General features: G+C 62.7%; 2 protein-coding genes and 1 long non-coding RNA gene across 3 annotated transcripts; 1 reads left to right on the forward strand and 2 right to left on the reverse strand.

Annotated features, from left to right (window-relative positions):
- Positions 1-1634: 1634 nt before the first annotated feature.
- On the reverse strand, positions 1635-18992 carry DCAF11 (DDB1 and CUL4 associated factor 11; the record flags this gene model as incomplete). The annotated part of the gene is made up of 13 exons (XM_080609019.1): positions 1635-1757; positions 3512-3618; positions 5492-5647; positions 7037-7190; positions 8692-8877; positions 10629-10755; positions 11532-11586; positions 11892-12038; positions 13141-13241; positions 14943-15007; positions 15726-15811; positions 15898-15990; positions 18941-18992. The coding sequence occupies 13 exons, from the start codon at positions 18990-18992 to the stop codon at positions 1653-1655; spliced, it is 1434 nt and encodes a 477-aa protein (XP_080465145.1). The 3' UTR covers positions 1635-1652.
- Positions 7423-8686, forward strand: LOC308186861 (uncharacterized protein; the record flags this gene model as incomplete). The annotated part of the gene is made up of 3 exons (XM_080609021.1): positions 7423-7608; positions 7918-8113; positions 8207-8686. The coding sequence occupies exons 2-3, from the start codon at positions 7985-7987 to the stop codon at positions 8684-8686; spliced, it is 609 nt and encodes a 202-aa protein (XP_080465147.1). The 5' UTR covers positions 7423-7608; positions 7918-7984.
- Positions 8886-10606, reverse strand: LOC308186852. Its single transcript, XR_013944334.1, has 3 exons — positions 9862-10606; positions 9714-9812; positions 8886-9562 (listed from the first exon to the last, which is right to left on the reverse strand). It is a non-coding gene; the product is annotated as an uncharacterized lncRNA (long non-coding RNA).
- Positions 18993-19374: the final 382 nt, after the last annotated feature.

Below are 19374 nucleotides of genomic sequence, written 5' to 3' on the forward strand. Positions count from 1 at the left end.
GCTCCCGGCCCCATAGCGCCCTGCCCCATAGATCCCAGACCCATAGATCCCAGCCCCATAGATCCCAGCCCCATAGATCCCAGACCCATAGATCCCAGCCCCATAGATCCCTGCCCAATAGATCCCAGCCCCATAGATCCCTGCCCCATAGCGCCCGGCCCCATAGCTCCCTGCCCCATAGATCCCAGCCCCATAGATCCCCCACCCCACAAATTCCAGCCCCATAGATCCCCTGCCCCATAGATATCCCGCCCCATAGATCCCCAGCCCCATAGATCCCAGCCCCACAGATCCCCAGCCCCACAGATTCCCAGCCCCGTAGATCCCTGCCCCATAGATCCAAGCCCCACAGATTCCCAGCCCCATAGATATCCCCACCCCATAGACCCCCACCCCACAGATCCCCCCACCACATATATTCCAGCCCCATAGATCCCCAGCCCATAGATCCTTGCCCCATAGATCTCCCACCCCATAGATCCCAGCCCCATAGATCCCCTACCCCATAGATCTCCCCTGCCCCATAGATCCCTGCCCCATAGATCCCCTGCCCCATAGATCCCAGCCCCATAGATCCCGCCCCATAGACCTCCCACCCCATGGATCTCCCACCCCATAGATCCCCTGCCCCATAGATCCCCCGCCCCATAGAACTCCTACCCCATAGATCCCCCGCCCCATAGATCCCTGCCCCATAGATCCCCAGCCCCATAGATCCCCCACCCCACAAATTCCAGCCCCATAGATCCCTGCCCCATAGATCCCTTCCCCACAGATCCCCATCCCCATAGATCCCTGCCCCATGGATCCCTGCCCCATAGCTCCCTGCCCCATAGATCCCAGCCCCATAGATCCCTGCCCCACAGATCCCTGCCCCATAGATCCCCCGCCCCATAGATTCCCCAGGCCCATAGACCCCATCCCTATAGATCCCCCGCCCCATAGATTCCCAGCCCCATAGATCCCCCGCCCCATAGATCCCCGCCCCATAGATCCCCCGCCCCATAGATCCCCGCCCCATAGATCCCCAGCCCCATAGATCCCTGCCCCATAGATCCCTGCCCCATAGATCCCTGCCCCATAGCTCCCTGCCCCATAGACCCCCCAGAGTTTGAGTTTGGGGGGGGGTTGGGGCAGACCTGGGGGGTTATGGGGCAGATGTGGGGCAGAAAGGGGCTTATGGGGCAGATGTGGGGCAGATGTGGGGCAGATGTGGGGCAGATGACAGGGTTATGGGGCAGATGTGGGGCAGAAGGGCAGTTATGGGGCAGATATGGGGGGATGTGGGGCAGATGTGGGGCAGCTATGGGGCAGATATGGGGGTTATGGGGCAGATATGGGGCAGATGTGGGGCAGATATAGGGCAGATGTGGGGAGATGTGGGGCAGATGTGGGGCAGATGTGGGGCAGAAAGGGGGTTATGGGGCAGATGTGGGGCAGATATGGGGCAGAAAGGGGGTTATGGGGCAGATGTGGGGCAGATGTGGGGCAGAAAGGGGGTTATGGGGCAGATGTGGGGCAGATATGGGGCAGATATGGGGAGATGTGGGGCAGATGTGGGGCAGGCGCCGCCTGCATCCCCCCCCGTCCCCCCCCCGCCCGCCCCGCCCCCGCCCCACAGACGCCGCCGGCACTTGGGGGTCCCGGGGCTTTTATTGGCCGTGGGGCAGCGGCGCCGTGGGGCGGCCGCCCCCGGCCTCGGCCTCGTCCTCGTCCTGCGGCTCCCGGTAGTCCCAGAGGCGCACGCTCCCGTCCCACTGTGGGGCAGCCCCATAGCACCCGGCCCCACGGATCCCTGCCCCATAGCGCCCGGCCCCAGAGATCCCAGCCCCATAGCGCCCTGCCCCATAGATCCCAGACCCATAGATCCCAGCCCCATAGATCCCAGCCCCATAGATCCCAGACCCATAGATCCCAGCCCCATAGATCCCCCACCCCACAAATTCCAGCCCCATAGATCCCCTGCCCCATAGATATCCCGCCCCATAGATCCCCAGCCCCATAGATCCCAGCCCCATAGATCCCCAGCCCCATAGATCCCAGCCCCACAGATCCCCAGCCCCATAGATCCCAGCCCCACAGATTCCCAGCCCCATAGATATCCCCACCCCATAGACCCCCACCCCACAGATCCCCCCACCACATATATTCCAGCCCCATAGATCCCCAGCCCCATAGATCCTTGCCCCATAGATCTCCCACCCCATAGATCCCAGCCCCACAGATCCCCTGCCCCACAGATCCCCAGCCCCATAGATCCCCTGCCCCATAGATCCAAGCCCCATAGATCCCGCCCCATAGACCTCCCACCCCATGGATCTCCCACCCCATAGATCCCCAGCCCCATAGATCCCCCACCCCACAAATTCCAGCCCCATAGATCCCTGCCCCATAGATCCCTTCCCCACAGATCCCCATCCCCATAGATCCCTGCCCCATGGATCCCTGCCCCATAGCTCCCTGCCCCATAGATCCAGCCCCATAGATCCCTGCCCCATAGATCCCAGCCCCATAGATCCCAGCCCCATAGATCCCTGCCCAATAGATCCCAGCCCCATAGATCCCTGCCCCATAGCGCCTGGCCCCACGGCTCCCTGCCCCATAGCACCCGGCCCCATAGCTCCCGGCTCCACAGATCCCTGCCCCATAGCGCCCGGCCCCATAGCTCCCTGCCCCATAGATCCCAGCCCCATAGATCCCCCACCCCACAAATTCCAGCCCCATAGATCCCCAGCCCCATAGATCCCAGCCCCACAGATTCCCAGCCCCGTAGAGCCCTGCCCCATAGATCCAAGCCCCACAGATTCCCAGACCCATAGATATCCCCACCCCATAGACCCCCACCCCACAGATCCCCCCACCACATATATTCCAGCCCCATAGATCCCCAGCCCCATAGATCCTTGCCCCATAGATCTCCCACCCCATAGATCCCAGCCCCATAGATCCCCTGCCCCACAGATCCCCTGCCCCAGAGATCCCCAGCCCCATAGATCCCCTACCCCATAGATCCTGCCCCATAGATCCCCTGCCCCACAGATCCCCTGCCCCAGAGATCCCCAGCCCCATAGATCCCCTACCCCATAGATCCTGCCCCATAGATCCCTGCCCCATAGATCCCCTGCCCCATAGATCCTGCCCCATAGATCCCCTGCCCCATAGATCCCAACCCCATAGATCCCGCCCCATAGACCTCCCACCCCATGGATCTCCCACCCCATAGATCCCTGCCCCATAGATCCCCAGCCCCATAGATCCCCCACCCCATAGAACTCCTACCCCATAGATCCCCCGCCCCATGGATCCCTGCCCCATAGATCCCCCGCCCCATAGACCCCACCCCATAGACCCCGCCCCCCTCAGCCCCCTCCCCCCTCAGGCCCCTCCCCCTCCCCCTCAGGCCCCGCCCCCTTCCCTCAGGCCCCGCCCCCTCCCCGAAGCCCCGCCCCCTCCCCCTTTAGGCCCCGCCCCCCTTCCCAAAGCCCCGCCCCCTCCCCGAAGCCCCGCCCACCGAGGTGCTGACGAGCCGCCCCCCGTCGGGGTGCCAGCAGACGTCGCGCACGCAGCCGCCGTGATTGGCCAGGCGCCGCACGGCCCGGCCAGTCAGCACGTCGTACACTGCGGGGCGGGGCGGGGGGCGGGGTCAGCGAGGCCACGCCCCCTCCGTGAGGCCACGCCCCCTGCCGATAAGCCCCGCCCCCCTCCCGGCCCCCTTCGGGGCCTTCCTGCTGGAGCCGAGCCCCGCCCCCGACCTTTAAGCCCCGCCCCCAACCTTTAAGCCCCGCCCCCGACCTTTAAGCCCCGCCCCCGACCTTTAAGCCCCGCCCCCAACCTTTAAGCCCCGCCCCCGACCTTTAAGCCCCGCCCCCAACCTTTAAGCCCCGCCCCCAACCTCTAAGCCCCGCCCCCGACCTTTAAGCCCCGCCCCCGACCTCTAAGCCCCGCCCCTTGTCTTAAAGCCCCGCCCCCAGCCTTAGCCACGCCCCTCCGCCAAGCCACGCCCCCAAAGGCCCCTCCCGCCCCCTTAAGCCCCGCCCACCCGCCCTAAGCCCCGCCCCGCCCCCCCCCCCCCCCCCCGGTGTTCACGTGGTCTTGCCCCCAATACCCCACCCCCTGAGGCCACGCCCCCTGACACCCCACCCCCATAAGCCACGCCCCTTTAGGCCACGCCCCTTTAGGCCACGCCCCCTAAGCCCCCAACCCAAGGGGGCCCCAATAACCCACCCCCTTGAGGCCCCACCCCCCGATACCCCACCCCATGAAGCCCCGCCCCTTGTAGCCCTACCCCCTTAGGCCCCGCCCCTTTGGGCCCCGCCCCTTTAGGCCACGCCCCTTTAGGCCACGCCCCTTTAGGCCACGCCCCCTACGCCCCCAACCCAAGGGGGTCACGTGCTCATACCCCCAATACCCCACCCCCCCTTGAGGCCCCGCCCCCCGATACCCCACCCCACAAAGCCCCGCCCCCTGACACCCCACCCCCATAAGCCCCGCCCCTTTAGGCCACGCCCCTTTAGGCCACGCCCCTTTAGGCCACGCCCCCCAACCCCCCAACCCAAGGGGGCCCCAATACCCCACCCCCTTGAGGCCCCGCCCCCCGATACCCCACCCCATGAAGCCCCACCCCCTGTTGCTCCACCCCCTTAAGCCCCGCCCCTTTAGGCCACGCCCCTTTAGGCCACGCCCCTTTAGGCCACGCCCCCCAACCCCCCAACCCAAGGGGGCCCCAATACCCCACCCCCTTGAGGCCCCGCCCCCCGATACCCCACCCCATGAAGCCCCACCCCCTGTTGCTCCACCCCCTTAAGCCCCGCCCCTTTAGGCCACGCCCCTTTAGGCCACGCCCCTTTAGGCCACGCCCCCCAACCCCCCAACCCAAGGGGGCCCCAATAACCCACCCCCCCCCCTTGAGGCCCCGCCCCCTGATACCCCACCCCATGAAGCCCCACCCCCTGTTGCTCCACCCCCTTAAGCCCCGCCCCTTTAGGCCACGCCCCCTCGAGGCCACGCCCCTTTAGGCCACGCCCCCTACACCCCCAACCCAAGGGGGCCCCAATACCCCCACCCCCTTGAGGCCCCGCCCCCCGATACCCCACCCCCTTGTAGCCGCACCCCCTTAGGCCACGCCCCTTTATGCCACGCCCCTTTAGGCCACACCCCTTTAGGCCACGCCCCCTACACCCACAACCCAAGGGGCCTCAATAACCCACCCCCCCCCTTGAGGCCCCGCCCCCGACACCCCACCCCCACGAAGCCCCGCCCCTTTAGGCCACGCCCCTTTAGGCCACGCCCCTTTCGGCCACGCCCCTTTCGGCCACGCCCCCTACGCCCCCAACCCAAGGGGGTCACGTGCTCGTACCCCCAATACCCCACCCCCCTTGAGGCCCCGCCCCCTGATACCCCACCCCATGAAGCCCCGCCCCTTGCAGCCCCACCCCCATAGGCCCCGCCCCTTTAGGCCCCGCCCCTTTAGGCCCCGCCCCCCCCCCCTCACCAATCACGGCCCCCGAGGCGCAGCCGGTGCCCAGGTAGAGGCCGCCGGCGGGGCCGGGGGGCGGGGCCAGGCGGCAGCGAATCAGCGTGTGCAGCACCGCGTGGCCCCGGTACGTCATCAGCGAGCTGTCGCCCGGCAACGGCGCCGTCGCCATGGCTACCGGCGGGGCGGGAAAAGGGGGAGGGGCTAAGGGGGGGAAGGGGCGGGGCCACAGGGGGGCTGCAGAGGCCCCATAGGGGCCTGTAGGGGCCTATAGGGACCCATAGGGACCCCATAGGGACCCCATAGCTGCCCCATAGCGCCCCATAGGGACCCATAGGGACCCCAAACCACCCCATAGGGACCCCAAACCACCCCACAGGGACCCCAAACCACCCCACAGGGACCCCCACCCACCCCATAACCACCCCATAGGCACCCAAGACCCCATAACCACCCCATAGGGACCCACACTCACCCCATAACCACCCCTACCCACCCCACAACCACCCCAACCATAGGGACCCATAATGACCCCATAGAGCCCCATAACCACCCCATAGTGCCCCACACCCACCCCATAACCACCCCAGAGGGACCCATAATGACCCACAGAGCCCCATAACCACCCCAACCATCCCCAACCACCCCAAAACCACCCCACAGGCACCCAAGACCCCATAACCACCCCATAACCACCCCAAATCACCCCATAGGGACCCATAATGACCCATGGAGCCCCATAACCACCCCATAGTGGCCCCCACCCACCCCATAACCACCCCAACCACCCCATAACCACCCCAAACCACCCCATAGGGACCCACACCCACCCCATAACCACCCCAAACCACCCCGTAGTGACCCCCAACCACCCCAAACCACCCAATAACCACCCCATAGTGACCCCCACCCACCCCGAACCACCCCATAGGTACCCCCACCCACCCCATAACCACCCCAACCACCCCACAGTGACCCCCGGCCACCCCATAAGGACCCATAATGACCCCACAGAGCCCCATAACCACCCCATAATGACCCCCACCCACCCCACAACCACCCCAACCACCCCACAGTGACCCCCCGGCCACCCCATAACCACCCCAACCACCCCATAACCACCCCCAACCACCCCATAGGGACCCCCACCCACCCCAAAACCACCCCATAGGCACCCAAGACCCGATAACCACTCCATAGGGACCCATAATGACCCCACAGAGCCCCATAACCACCCCCAACCACCCCAAAAACCTCTCCAACCACCCCATAACCACCCCACAACCACCCCATAACCCCCCCATAACCACCCCACAACCACCCCATAGGCACACAAGACCCCATAACCACCCCATAACCACCCCCAAGCCCCCATAACCACCCCAACCACCCCATAAGGACCCATAATGACCCCATAAGGACCCATAACCACCCCATAGAGCCCCATAACCACCCCATAGTGCCCCACACCCACCCCAACCACCCCACGGGGACCCCCGGCCACCCCATAACCACCCCATAACCACCCCACAACCGCCCCATAGCCACCCCCCCCCGTCTCACCACGCCGCGGGGCGCGCTGCCAGCGGTAGTCCCAGCTCTGGCGGGCCACGGCGCGCCGGGCGGCCTCCAAGCCGCCGGGCCCGGCCGGGCGCCGCAGGTCCCAGAGCTTGGCCGTCTGGTCCTTGGAGTTGGACACCAGGTAGCGGCCGTCGCCCTGCAGGGAACATGGTGGTTGGGGTCACCAAGGATGATAGAAGCATGGGGAACGTCATGGTTGGGGTCAACGGGGTGAGGAACGTCAAGATTGGGGACATTGTGGATGGTGGAACCTTGAGAAACGTCATGGATGGGGTCAACGGGGTGAGGAACCATGGGGAACGTCAAGATTGGGGTCAACACGATGAGGAACATCAGGACTGGGGTCATCATGGATGGTGGAACGTTGAGGAAGGTCGCTAGAACCATGGGGAACGTCATGGATGGGGTCAACGGGGTGAGGAACCACGGGGAACGTCAAGATTGGGGTCAACGGGGTGAGGAACGTCACGATTGGGGTCACTAAGGATGATAAAACCATGAGGAATGTCAAGATTGGGGTCATCATGGACGATAAAACCATGAGGAACGTCACGGTTGGGGTCAGCACAATGAGGAACATCAAGATTGGGGTCATCGTGGTCGACGGAACCATGGAGAACATCAAGGATGGGGTCAACGGGGTGAGGAACATCAGGACTGGGGTCATCATGGATGGTGGAACGTTGAGGAAGGTCGCTAGAACCATGGGGAACGTCAGGGATGGGGTCAACGGGGTGAGGAACGTCAAGATTGGGGTCACCAAGGATGATAAAACCATGGGGAACGTCAAGATTGGGGTCATCGTGGACGATAAAACCATGAGGAACGTCGCGGCTGGGGTCAGCACGATGAGGAACATCAAGATTGGGGTCATCGTGGTCGACGGAACCATGGAGAACATCAAGGATGGGGTCAACGGGGTGAGGAACCATGGGGAATGTCAAGATTGGGGTCAACAAGGTGAGGAACATCATGGACGGGGTCATCGTGGATAATAAAACCATGAGGAACGTCAGGATTGGGGTCATCGTGGACGATAAAACCATGAGGAACGTCACGGTTGGGGTCAGCACGATGAGGAACATCAGGATCGGGGTCACCATGGATGGTGGAACCTTGAGGAACGTTGCTAGAACCATGGGGAACGTCAAGATTGGGGTCAACGGGGTGAGGAACGTCATGGTTGGGGACATCAAGGTCAACAGAACCACGGAGAACGTCACGGATGGGGTCAACGGGGTGAGGAACATCAAGATTGGGGTCATCGTGGTTGATAGAACCATGGAGAACGTCAAGGATGGGGTCAACCCGATGAGGAACATCAAGATCGGGGTCATCAGGGTCGGCAGAACCATGGGGAACGTCATGGATGGGGTCAACGGGGTGAGGAACATCACGGGTGGGGTCACCACGGGTGACGGAACCATGGGGAATCCCACGGGTGGGGGCACCGGGGTGGGGAACGTCATGGGTGGGGGCACCAAGGGTGGTGGAACCATGGGGAACGTCATGGGTGGGGTCAACGGGGCGAGGAACCGCGAGGAACCGGCACGGCGGGAGGAGCCGCGGGGGGGCCCAGCCCCTCCCAGTCCCTCCCAGTCCCTCCCAGTCCCTCCCAGTCCCCCCCAGTGACCCACCCGGGGGTGCAGGAAGGTGACCCCGTCGCGGTGGCCCGCCAGGAGCCCCACGGGCTGGGGCCTCTCCTCGCGGAGGCAGCGGCGGTCCCAGGCCCGGCACACGGCGTCGTCGCCCCCCGACAGGAGGAGGTGGCCCCCGGCGTCCCCCAGGGCCACCGCGTTGACGTCGTCCTCGTGGGCGGCCACCTGGGGGGGGGAGGGGACACGGGGCGGGGGGGGGGGTTGGTGGGACCCATGGGGGGCCACCAGGAGGTGACCGCGCCCCATGGGGGCCACCGGAAGCCTACGAGGAGCTGGGGGGCCACCGCGACCCCGTAACGATCTATGGGGCCACCTGGAGATCTATGGGGCCACCACGACCCCACAACGATCTATGGGGCCACCACATGATCTATGGGGCCACCACAACCCCATAACGACCTATGGGGCCACCTGATGATCTATGGGGCCACCACGACCCCATTACGACCTATGGGGCCACCTGATGATCTATGGGGCCACCACCACCCCACCAGCATCTATGGGGCCACCTAAACATCTATGGGGCCACCAGAACCCAACCATGACCTATGGGGCCACCACAACCCCACAACGATCTATGGGGCCACCACATGATCTATGGGGCCGCCTCAACCCTATAATGACCTATGGGGCCACCTGATGATCTATGGGGCCACCACAACCCCATAACCACCTATGGGGCCAGCAGAACCCTACCGTGATCTATGGGGCCACCACGACCCGATAACGATCTATGGGGCCACCACGACCCCATAATAATCTATGGGGCCACCTGATGATCTATGGGGCCACCAGAACCCAACCATCATCTATGGGGCCACCACCACCCAACCATGATCTATGGGGCCACCTGAAGATCTATGGGGCCACCACGACCCCATAACAACCTATGGGGCCACCGCACGATCTATGGGGCCACCACCACCCCCCCGACCATGATCTATGGGGCCACCACCACCCAACCATGATCTATGGGGCCACCTGAAGATCTATGGGGCCACCACGACCCCATAACAACCTATGGGGCCACCGCACGATCTATGGGGCCACCACCACCCCCCCGACCATGATCTATGGGGCCACCACCACCCAACCATCATCTATGGGGCCACCTGATGATCTATGGGGCCACCACCACCCAACCATGACCTATGGGGCCACCACGACCCGATAACGATCTATGGGGCCACCTAAAGATCTATGGGGCCACCTCAACCCAACCATCATCTATGGGGCCACCACACGATCTATGGGGCCACCACCACCCAACCATCATCTATGGGGCCACCTGATGATCTATGGGGCCACCACCACCCAACCATGACCTATGGGGCCACCACGACCCGATAACGATCTATGGGGCCACCTAAAGATCTATGGGGCCACCTCAACCCAACCATCATCTATGGGGCCACCTGAAGATCTATGGGGCCACCACGACCCCATAACAACCTATGGGGCCACCGCACGATCTATGGGGCCACCACCACCCCGACCATGATCTATGGGGTCACCAGAGCGCAACCATGATCTATGGGGCCACCACGACCCCATAACCATCTATGGGCCACCTGATGATCTATGGGGCCACCACCACCCAACCATCATCTATGGGGCCACCACCACCCAACCACGATCTATGGGACCACCATGACCCCATAACGACCTATGGAGCCACCTGGAGATCTATGGGGCCACCTCAACCCAACCATCACCTATGGGGCCACCACGACCCCATAAAGATCTATGGGGCCACCACCACCCAACCATCACCTATGGGGCCACCACGAGATCTACGGGGCCACCACGACCCCGTAACGACCCACGGGGCCACCAGACGACCTACGGGGCCGCCCCCCCCCAACCCCGCCCGCGACCCGCGGGGCCCCGGCCCGCCCCGCGCCGCGGGGGCTGACCCGGAGGACGCGGCGCTGGACCTCGCGGTCGTAGACGTAGACGCAGCCGTCGTTGGCGCCCCCCAGGACCTCGCGCCCGTCCGGCCCCACCGCCAAGGAGAAGACGGCGAAGCGGCGCTCCTCCGGCCTGCGGGGTGCCAGGGCGAGACCCACAGCTGGCCCCACGAGTCCTCCGGCCCGCCCCACGGACCTCCACCCCGCCCCACGGACCTCCAGGGACCTCCACCCCGCCCCACGGACCTCCAGGGACCTCCACCCCACCCCACGGACCTCCACGGACCTCCACCCTGCCCCATGGACCTCCAGGGACCTCCAACCCACCCCAGGGACCTCCACCCCGCCCCACGGACCTCCAGGGACCTCCACCCCGCCCCATGGACCTCCAAGGACCTCCAACCCACCCCAGGGACCTCCAACCCGCCCCACGGCCCTCCACCATGCCCCATGGACCTCCAGGGACCTCCAACCCGCCCCATGGACGTCCAGGGACCTCCAACCCACCCCGTGGACCTCCAGGGACCTCCACCCTGCCCCATGGACCTCCAGGGACCTCCAACCCGCCCCATGGACCTCCAATCTGCCCCATGGACCTCCACAGACCTCCACCATGCCCCATGGACCTCCACCACGCCCCATGGACCTCCAGGGACCTCCAACCCACCCCACAGACCTCCAACCCGCCCCATGGACCTCGATCTTGCCCCATGGACCTTCACCCCGCCCCATGGACCTCCAGGGACCTCCAACCCGCCCCAGGGACCTCCAGGGACCTCCAACCCACCCCATTGACCTCCAACCCACCCCATGGACCTCCAAGGACCTCCACCCTGCCCCACGGACCTCCAGGGACCTCCACCCCACCCCAGGGACCTCCGGGGACCTCCGCCCTGCCCCACGACCCACCTGAGGTCGAGCGCCGTGTGGTTGTCTCCGTCCCCGTAGATGTCGTAGACGTGGACTGGGGGAGGAGGGGCCAAAAGTGGGAGGAGCTCTTTAGCCACCCCCCCTCCCTCTTTAGCCCCGCCTCCTCCTGCCCTAAGCCACGCCCCCACGCCCATAAGCCACGGCCCTCCCCCCCCCCCCCACCTCCACATTGCCCCAGCGCAAGGAGCTCAACGGCGTTGGGTCCCATGGTCCACCACCAAGCCCCGCCCCCTTTCCCCAAGCCCCGCCCCCTTTCCCCAAGCCCCGCCCCCTTTCCCCAAGCCCCGCCCCCTTTCCCCAGGCCCCGCCCCCTTTTCCCAGGCCCCGCCCCCCGCTCACCGTAGTCGGACCAGCTGGAGTAGAGGCACTGGGAGGCGTCGGGGCTGAAGGCCACGTCCAAGATGCTCCAGCCGACGTCGCGGCCCCGCGCCGACCGCAGCAGCCGCAGGGCCCGGCCCCGGCACGTGTACACCCGCAGGGTCTGGTCTGCGGCGGCACCGCGCGGGGGGTGGTCACGGCAAGCCCCCCAAAATACCCAAATCCCCCCCAAAATCCCCACAAACGCCGCTTTTTCCCCGCCGAAATACCACTTCGCGCGCCCGAAATAGAGATTTTTCCCACCCAAAATAGCTCAAAAGGCACTTTTCCCACTCAAAGTTGACCTTTTCCCACTCAAAATAGAGCTTTTCCCACCCAAAATGGAGTTTTTCTCACCCAAAATACCTCAAAAAGCACTTTTCTCAATCAAAATACCCCTTTGCATGCCCGAAATAAAGATTTTCCCACCCAAAATAGCTCAAAAGGCACTTTTCCCACTCAAAGTTGAGCTTTTCCCACCCAAAATGGAGTTTTTCTCACCCAAAACGGAGTTTTTCACACCCAAAATACCTCAAAAAGCACTTTCCCCACTCAAAATACCGCTTTGCATGCCCGAAATAGAGATTTTCCCACCCAAAATAGCTCAAAAAAGCATTTTTCCGACTCAAAATTGAGCTTTTCCCACCCAAAATCAGGCTTTTCTTGCTCAAAATAGCTCAAAAGGCATTTTCCCGACCAAACAAGTCCTTTACCCACCCAAAAGAGAGCTTTTCTCACCCAAAATACCCCCCAAAAACCCCTCTTTTCAATCGAAAAAGCGCTTTCCCTTTCTCAAATACCCAACAACGTGCTTTTTCCAACCAAAACAGTGTTTTGCTTGCCCAAAACCCCACTTTTCCCACCCAAAATACCTAAAAAAAACCATTTTTTTCTCTAAAAATACCACTTTTTACACTCTGAAACACCCGAAAGTGCATTTTTTCTGCCCAATAACCCAGTTTTTTTTGCTGAATATATCAATTTTCCTGCCCCAAATACCCCTTTTCTGCCTCTTTTCCAACCGAAATACCACTTTTCCCCCCCAAAAACACCCAAAACCCCGCTTTTTCACCCCAAAACCGTTTCCTACCCCAAACCCCTCATTTCCCCCCCAAAACAACCCCAAAACTCGCTTTTCTCCCCCCAAACCCCGCGTTTTTCCCCCCAACCCCCCTCCCAACCCCCCCGCCCCCCGTTTTTTCCCAAAATCCCCACTTTTTCGCCCCAAAACCTTGGCAGGCGGACACGAAGAGCTTGCCGTCGTCGGAGAAGATGCCGCAGAACGCCTTCTGCGGGTAGGACTCCACCGCCGCCACGTGATTGGGCAGGAAGCTGCGGGGGAGGGGGGGCGGGGTCAGCGTGGGGGCGGGGCCTCGGCAAGCCCCGCCCACCTGCACCGCCTCGAGACCTCCAGGGGGTCATCCCAACGGCTCTATGGTCAACGTCTCTATGGTCATCCCAACATCTCTATGGTCATCCCAACATCTCTATGGTCATCCCCAACCTCTCTATGGTCAACAACTCTATGGTCAACGTCTCTATGGTCATCCTAACGTCTCTCTGGTCATCCCAACGTCTCTATGGTCATCCCAACATCTCTATGGTCAACATCAACCTCTCTATGGTCAACCCCAAACTCTCTATGGTCAACCCCACGTCTCTATGGTCAACCCAACGTCTCTATGGTCATCCCAACGTCTCTATGGTCAACCCAACGTCTCTATGGTCAACATCTCTATGGTCAACCCAACGTCTCTATGGTCATCCCAATGTCTCTATGGTCATCCCAACGTCTCTATGGTCATCCCAACATCTCTATGGTCAACATCAACCTCTCTATGGTCAACCCCAAACTCTCTATGGTCAACCCCACGTCTCTATGGTCAACCCAACGTTTCTATGGTCAACCCAACGTCTCTATGGTCAACCCAACGTCTCTATGGTCATCATCTCTATGGTCATCCCAACGTCTCTATGGTCATCCCAACGTCTCTATGGTCAACTCAACGTCTCTATGGTCAACATCAATGTCTCTATGGTCATCCCAACCTCTCTATGGTCAACGTCTCTATGGTCAACCCAACGTCTCTATAGTCAACATCAACGACTCTATGGTCATCCCAACCTCTCTATGGTCATCCCAACCTCTCTATGGCCAACAACTCTATGGTCAACGTCTCTCTCTATGGTCATCCTAATGTCTCTATGGTCAACCCAACGTCTCTATGGTCATCCAACGTCTCTATGGTCAACGTCTCTATGGTCAACCCAACGTCTCTGTGGTCATCCCAACGTCTCTATGGTCAACCCAACGTCTCTATGGTCAATAACTCTATGGTCAACGTCTCTATGGTCATCCCAACGTCTCTATGGTCATCCCAACGTCTCTATGGTCAACCCAACATCTCTATGGTCATCCCAACGTCTCTATGGTCATCATCTCTATGGTCATCCCAACATCTCTATGATCATCCCAACGTCTCTATGGTCAACTCAACGTCTCTATGGTCAACATCAATGTCTCTATGGTCATCCCAACCTCTCTATGGTCATCCCAACCTCTCTATGGCCAACAACTCTATGGTCAACGTCTCTATGGTCATCCTAATGTCTCTATGGTCAACCCAACGTCTCTATGGCCATCCCAACGTCTCTGTGGTCAACATCTCTATGGTCAACATCTCTACGGTCATCCCAACGTCTCTATGGTCATCCCAACGTCTCTATGGTCAACCCAATGTCTCTATGGTCAACTCTATGGTCAACCCAACGTCTCTCTGGCCATCCCAACGTCTCTATGGTCAACCTCTCTATGGTCAACAACTCTATGGTCATCCCAACATCTCTATGGTCAACCCAACCTCTCTCTGACCTCCCATGACCTCCCACGCCCCCCCACATGACCCCTCCCCCTCCCACATGACCCCTCCCCCCCCACATGACCCCTCCCCCTCCCACATGACCCCTCCCCCTCCCACGTGGCCCCTCCCCCTCCCACGTGACCCCTCCCCCACGTGGCCCTCCCCCACTCACTGCTCGCCCACCCGCGCCTTCTCCCCCGCCGAGAAGCTCCCGGCCCGGCACCGGCCCCACTCGCGCTGCAAGGACCCAAAATCGCAGCTTTTCAGCCCGAAAGGAGCACAGCACGCTCCCTCCCAGCCCAAAATACCAAAAACCACCGTTTTCCCCCCACGAAATAACAGCTTTTTGCCCCAAATACCGCTTTTTCCCATGAAAATACCCAAAATGATATTTTCCTACCAAAATAGGCCTTTTCCCACCCAAAAATACCCCTTTTCCCACCCAAAATACTACTTTTCCCGCCCCAAACACCCTTTTTACCACCAAAATACCACATTTTCTCCCAAAATACCAGTTTTTCCACCCCCAAACCCCAATTTTCTCACCAAAATACCCCGTTTTTCCCCAAAATACCCTGCTTTTCGCCCCAAATTACCACTTTTCCCATCCAAAATACCCTTTTTACCACCAAGCTACCAATTTTTTCCCCAAAATACCAATTATTCAACCCCAAATCCTAGTTTTCTCACCCCAAAATCCCCCTTTTTCACCCCAAAACCTCCAAATCCCCTTGATCACCCCAAGTGCCCCCAAAATCGCCGTTTTTCACCCCGAAACCTCCCAATCCCCCCAAGACCCCCCAAAACCCCCCCAACCTCTCCCCCCAAACCCCAAAATCCCCCTTTTTCACCCCAAGACCCCCAAATCCCCACTTTTTTGCCCCGAGACCACCCAAACCCCATTCTTCCGCCCTAGACGCCCCAAAATCGCCGTTTTTCGCCCCGAACCGCCCACCTGCCGGATCAGCCGGGGGAGGCTCCTCTCCCCGCCCCTCCCCCCCAGCAGCTCAAGCTCCGCCCTCAGCTCGTGCCCCTGCAGCGCTGATTGGACGAGAAAAGGTTCGGGGGGGCGTGGCCACGGCGGAGCCCCGCCCCCCCCCCCCTCGAGGCCACGCCCCCTGGGTTACCCGGGGGGGCGGGGCGCTCCGTGATGACGTCATCGGCGGTCGCGTCGTCGCTGTCGTCGTCGTCCGAGGGGTCCTGGGGGGGGGCCCTGGCCCCTTGGGGGGGGGGGGGGGGGTCCCAAGATGCTTTGCGGCCCCCAAATTCCCCGAAATCGCCCCAAAATCCCAAGAGACCCCCAAATCCCGCCAAATTGACCCCAAATCCCCATTTGTGACCCCCCCAAAAAACATAAAAACCCCAAATTCCCCCTAAATTACCCAAAATCCCCCCCAAGGGACCCCAAAATCCCCTAAATTACCCCAAAATCCCCCCCCAAGGGACCCCGCAATCCCCCAAGGGACCCCAAAATCCCCCAAATTACCCCAAAATCCCCCCAAGGGGACCCCAAAAGCCTCCTAAATTACCGCAAAATACCCCCCAAGGGACCCCAAAATCCCCCTAAATTACCCCAAAATCTCCCCAAGGGACCCCAAATCCCCCAAGGGACCCCAAAATCCCCTTAAATTACCCCAAAATCCCCAAGGACCCCAAAATCCCCCCAAGGGACCCCAAAATCCCCCTAAATTACCCCAAAATCCCCCCCAAGGGACCCCAAAATCCCGCCAAGGGACCCCAAAATCCCCCTAAATTACCCCAAAATCCCCCCCAAGGGACCCCAAAATCCCCCCAAATAACCCCAAAATCCCCCCCAAGGAACCCCAAAATCCCCCCAAATTACCCCAAAATCCCCCCCAAGGAACCCCAAAATCCCCCAAATTACCCCAAAATCCCCCCCAAGGAACCCCAAAATCCCCCCAAATTACCCCAAAATCCCGCCCAAGGGACCCCAAAATCCCCCCCAAGGGACCCCAAAATCCCCCAAGGGACCCCAAAATCCCCCTAAAATACCCCAAAATCCCCCCAAGGGACCCCAAATCCCCCTAAATTACCCCAAAATCCCTCCAAGGGACCCCAAATCCCCCCAAAATCCCTCCAAGGGACCCCAAAATCCCCCAAAGGACCCCAAAATCCCCCTAAATTACCCCAAAATCCCCCCAAATTGACCCCAAAATCCCCCCAAATTGACCCCAAAACCCCATTTACGGCCCCCGAACCCCCCAAATCACCCCCAAACCACCTCCAGGGACCCCGAATCCCCCCTAAATCACCCCAAAATCCCCAGGGGGCCCCCAAATTATACCCAAAACCCCCCATTTATGATCCCAAATCCCCCCTTTATTACCCCAAATCCCCCCCCCCCCCAAGGACCCCGAAATCCCTCTAAATCCCCCAAATCTGTCATAGGGACCCCAAATCCCCCATTTACCCCTCCCAAAGCCCCCATAAACCCCCCAAACCCCCCATAAGGACCCCAAATTCCCCATTAATAACCCCAAATCCCCAACCCCCCCCCAAATCCCCCCAAACCCCCATAAGGACCCCAAATCCTCCAGAAACGCCCCCAAAGCCCCCAAATTCCCCCTAAATCCCCCATTAACCCCCCAAATCCCCCCAACCCCCCCAAAAGCCCCCAAATCCCCCCCAAAACCCCCAGAAGCCCCAAGCCCCCCCAAAATGACCCCAAACCCCCCATTAACCTCCCCAACCCCCCCCCAAGGACCCCAAAACCCCCCAAATGAACCCCAAAACCCTTTCATCACCCCAAATTCCCCCCGTAACCCCCCCAAATCCCCCAAATCCCCCCAATAAGGACCCCAAAGCCCCCTAAATTAACCCCAAACCCCCCCATAAAGGCCCCAAAACCCCGCAAATCCACCCCAAAACCCCATTTGCCCCCCCAAATCCCCCCATAAACCCCCGAAAACCCCCCCAAATCCCCCCAACGCCCCCCAAATCCCCCCCAAATCCCCCATAAGGCCCCCAAAACCCCCAAATTAACCCCAAAACCCCCTTTATCACCCCAAATCCCTCCCATAACCCCCCCAACCCCCCCCAAACCCCCCATAAGGCCCCCAAAACCCCCCAAATCCACCCCAAAACCCCATTTACCCCCCCCAAATCCCCCCTACCCCCTCCCCCATCCCCCCACCCCCCAGCCCCTACCCCCCCCTCCCTCCCCCCCGCCCCTCCCCCTCCGCCCCAGCCCCTCCCCCACCCCCCGCCCCTCCCCCACCCCCCAGCCCCTCCCCCCCTGCCCCTCCCCCTCCCCCCCCAGCCCCTCCCCCTCCGCCCAGCCCCTCCCCCACTCCCCTCCCCCCAGCCCCTTCCCTTCCCCCCAGCCCCTCCCCCACCCCCAGCCCTCCCCCACCCCCAGCCCCTCCCCCACCCCCAGCCCCTCCCCCACCCCCAGCCCCTCCCCCTCCCCCCAGCCCCTCCCCCACCCCCAGCCCCTCCCCCTCCCCCCCAGCCCCTCCCCCACTCCCCTCCCCCCTCCCTTCCCCCCTCCCCTCCCCCACCCCCAGCCCCTCCCCCACCCCCCTGCCCCCACCCCATCCCCCCACCCCCTCCCTCACCCCCCCACCCCTCCCCCTCCCCCCCCACCCCCTCCCTCACCCCCCCACCCCCTCCCCCTCCCCCCCACCCCGTCCCCCACCCCCCAGCCCCTCCCCCGTACCCCTCCCCTCCCCCCCACCCGTTACCCCCTGCCCCTCCCCCAGCCCCTCCCCCTCCCCCCTCCCTTCCCCCCAGCCCCTCCCCCACCCCCCAGCCCCTCCCCCTCCCCCCCCAGCCCCTCCCCCACCTCCTCAGCAGCGCCGCCACCAGCACCTGGGCCAGGTCCACGTCGCCCCCCCCTCCCCCTCCCCTCCCCCCCCCCTCCCTCTTCCTCCTCCTCCTCCTCCTCTTCCTCGGGGGGGGGCCGCCCCTCCCCCCCCGCGCTGCTGCTGCTGCGGGACCCCATCTGCGGGGGGGGGAGGGGGGGGACCCCCGCGGTTACCATGGCAACCGCGGGGTCCCCCTCCCCCCCCCCGGTTGCCGTGGAAACCGGGCTGGAAACCTCCCCCCCCCCCCCCCTTTTCAGAGCATCCTTCCCGTAACCATGGCGACCGCGCGCTCCCCCCGCCCCTACCCGTCACCATGGCGACCGCGCGCTCCCCCCGCCCCTACCCGTCACCATAGCAACCGCCGCCGCGCCGGGGCCGGGGGCGCGCGTCGCCATGGCAACCCCCTGCCCGGTAGCCACGGCAACCCCGCAGCCAATGGGAAGCCGCGGAGGGCCCCCCCCCCTCCTCGCCCCCCCCCGCCCGGCCCAGCCCCCTGCCCCACGTGGGGCGGGGGTCTCGCGGCGCCTCCCCCCCGCCCCGCCGGCCAATCAGAGAGCGGCCTCGCTTCCCGCCGAGCCCGGCCGCGCAGCCAATCAGGAGCGGCGCTGCCGCCCCCTCCCCCCCCCTCCTCACCTCAGCCGCCGCCGCTTGTTTACGCCGCGCGCCCGGAGGGGGCGGGGCTTAGCGGAGGGGGGGGGCGGAGGGGAGGGCGCTGATTGGCTGCCGCGGGGGCGGCGCCGGTTGGCTGCCCGGAGGGCCGCGCTGATTGGCTCGCGG

Source organism: Anser brachyrhynchus (assembly GCF_964034855.1).
Source record: "Anser brachyrhynchus genome assembly, contig: SCAFFOLD_351, whole genome shotgun sequence".
Lineage (NCBI taxonomy): Eukaryota > Metazoa > Chordata > Aves > Anseriformes > Anatidae > Anser > Anser brachyrhynchus.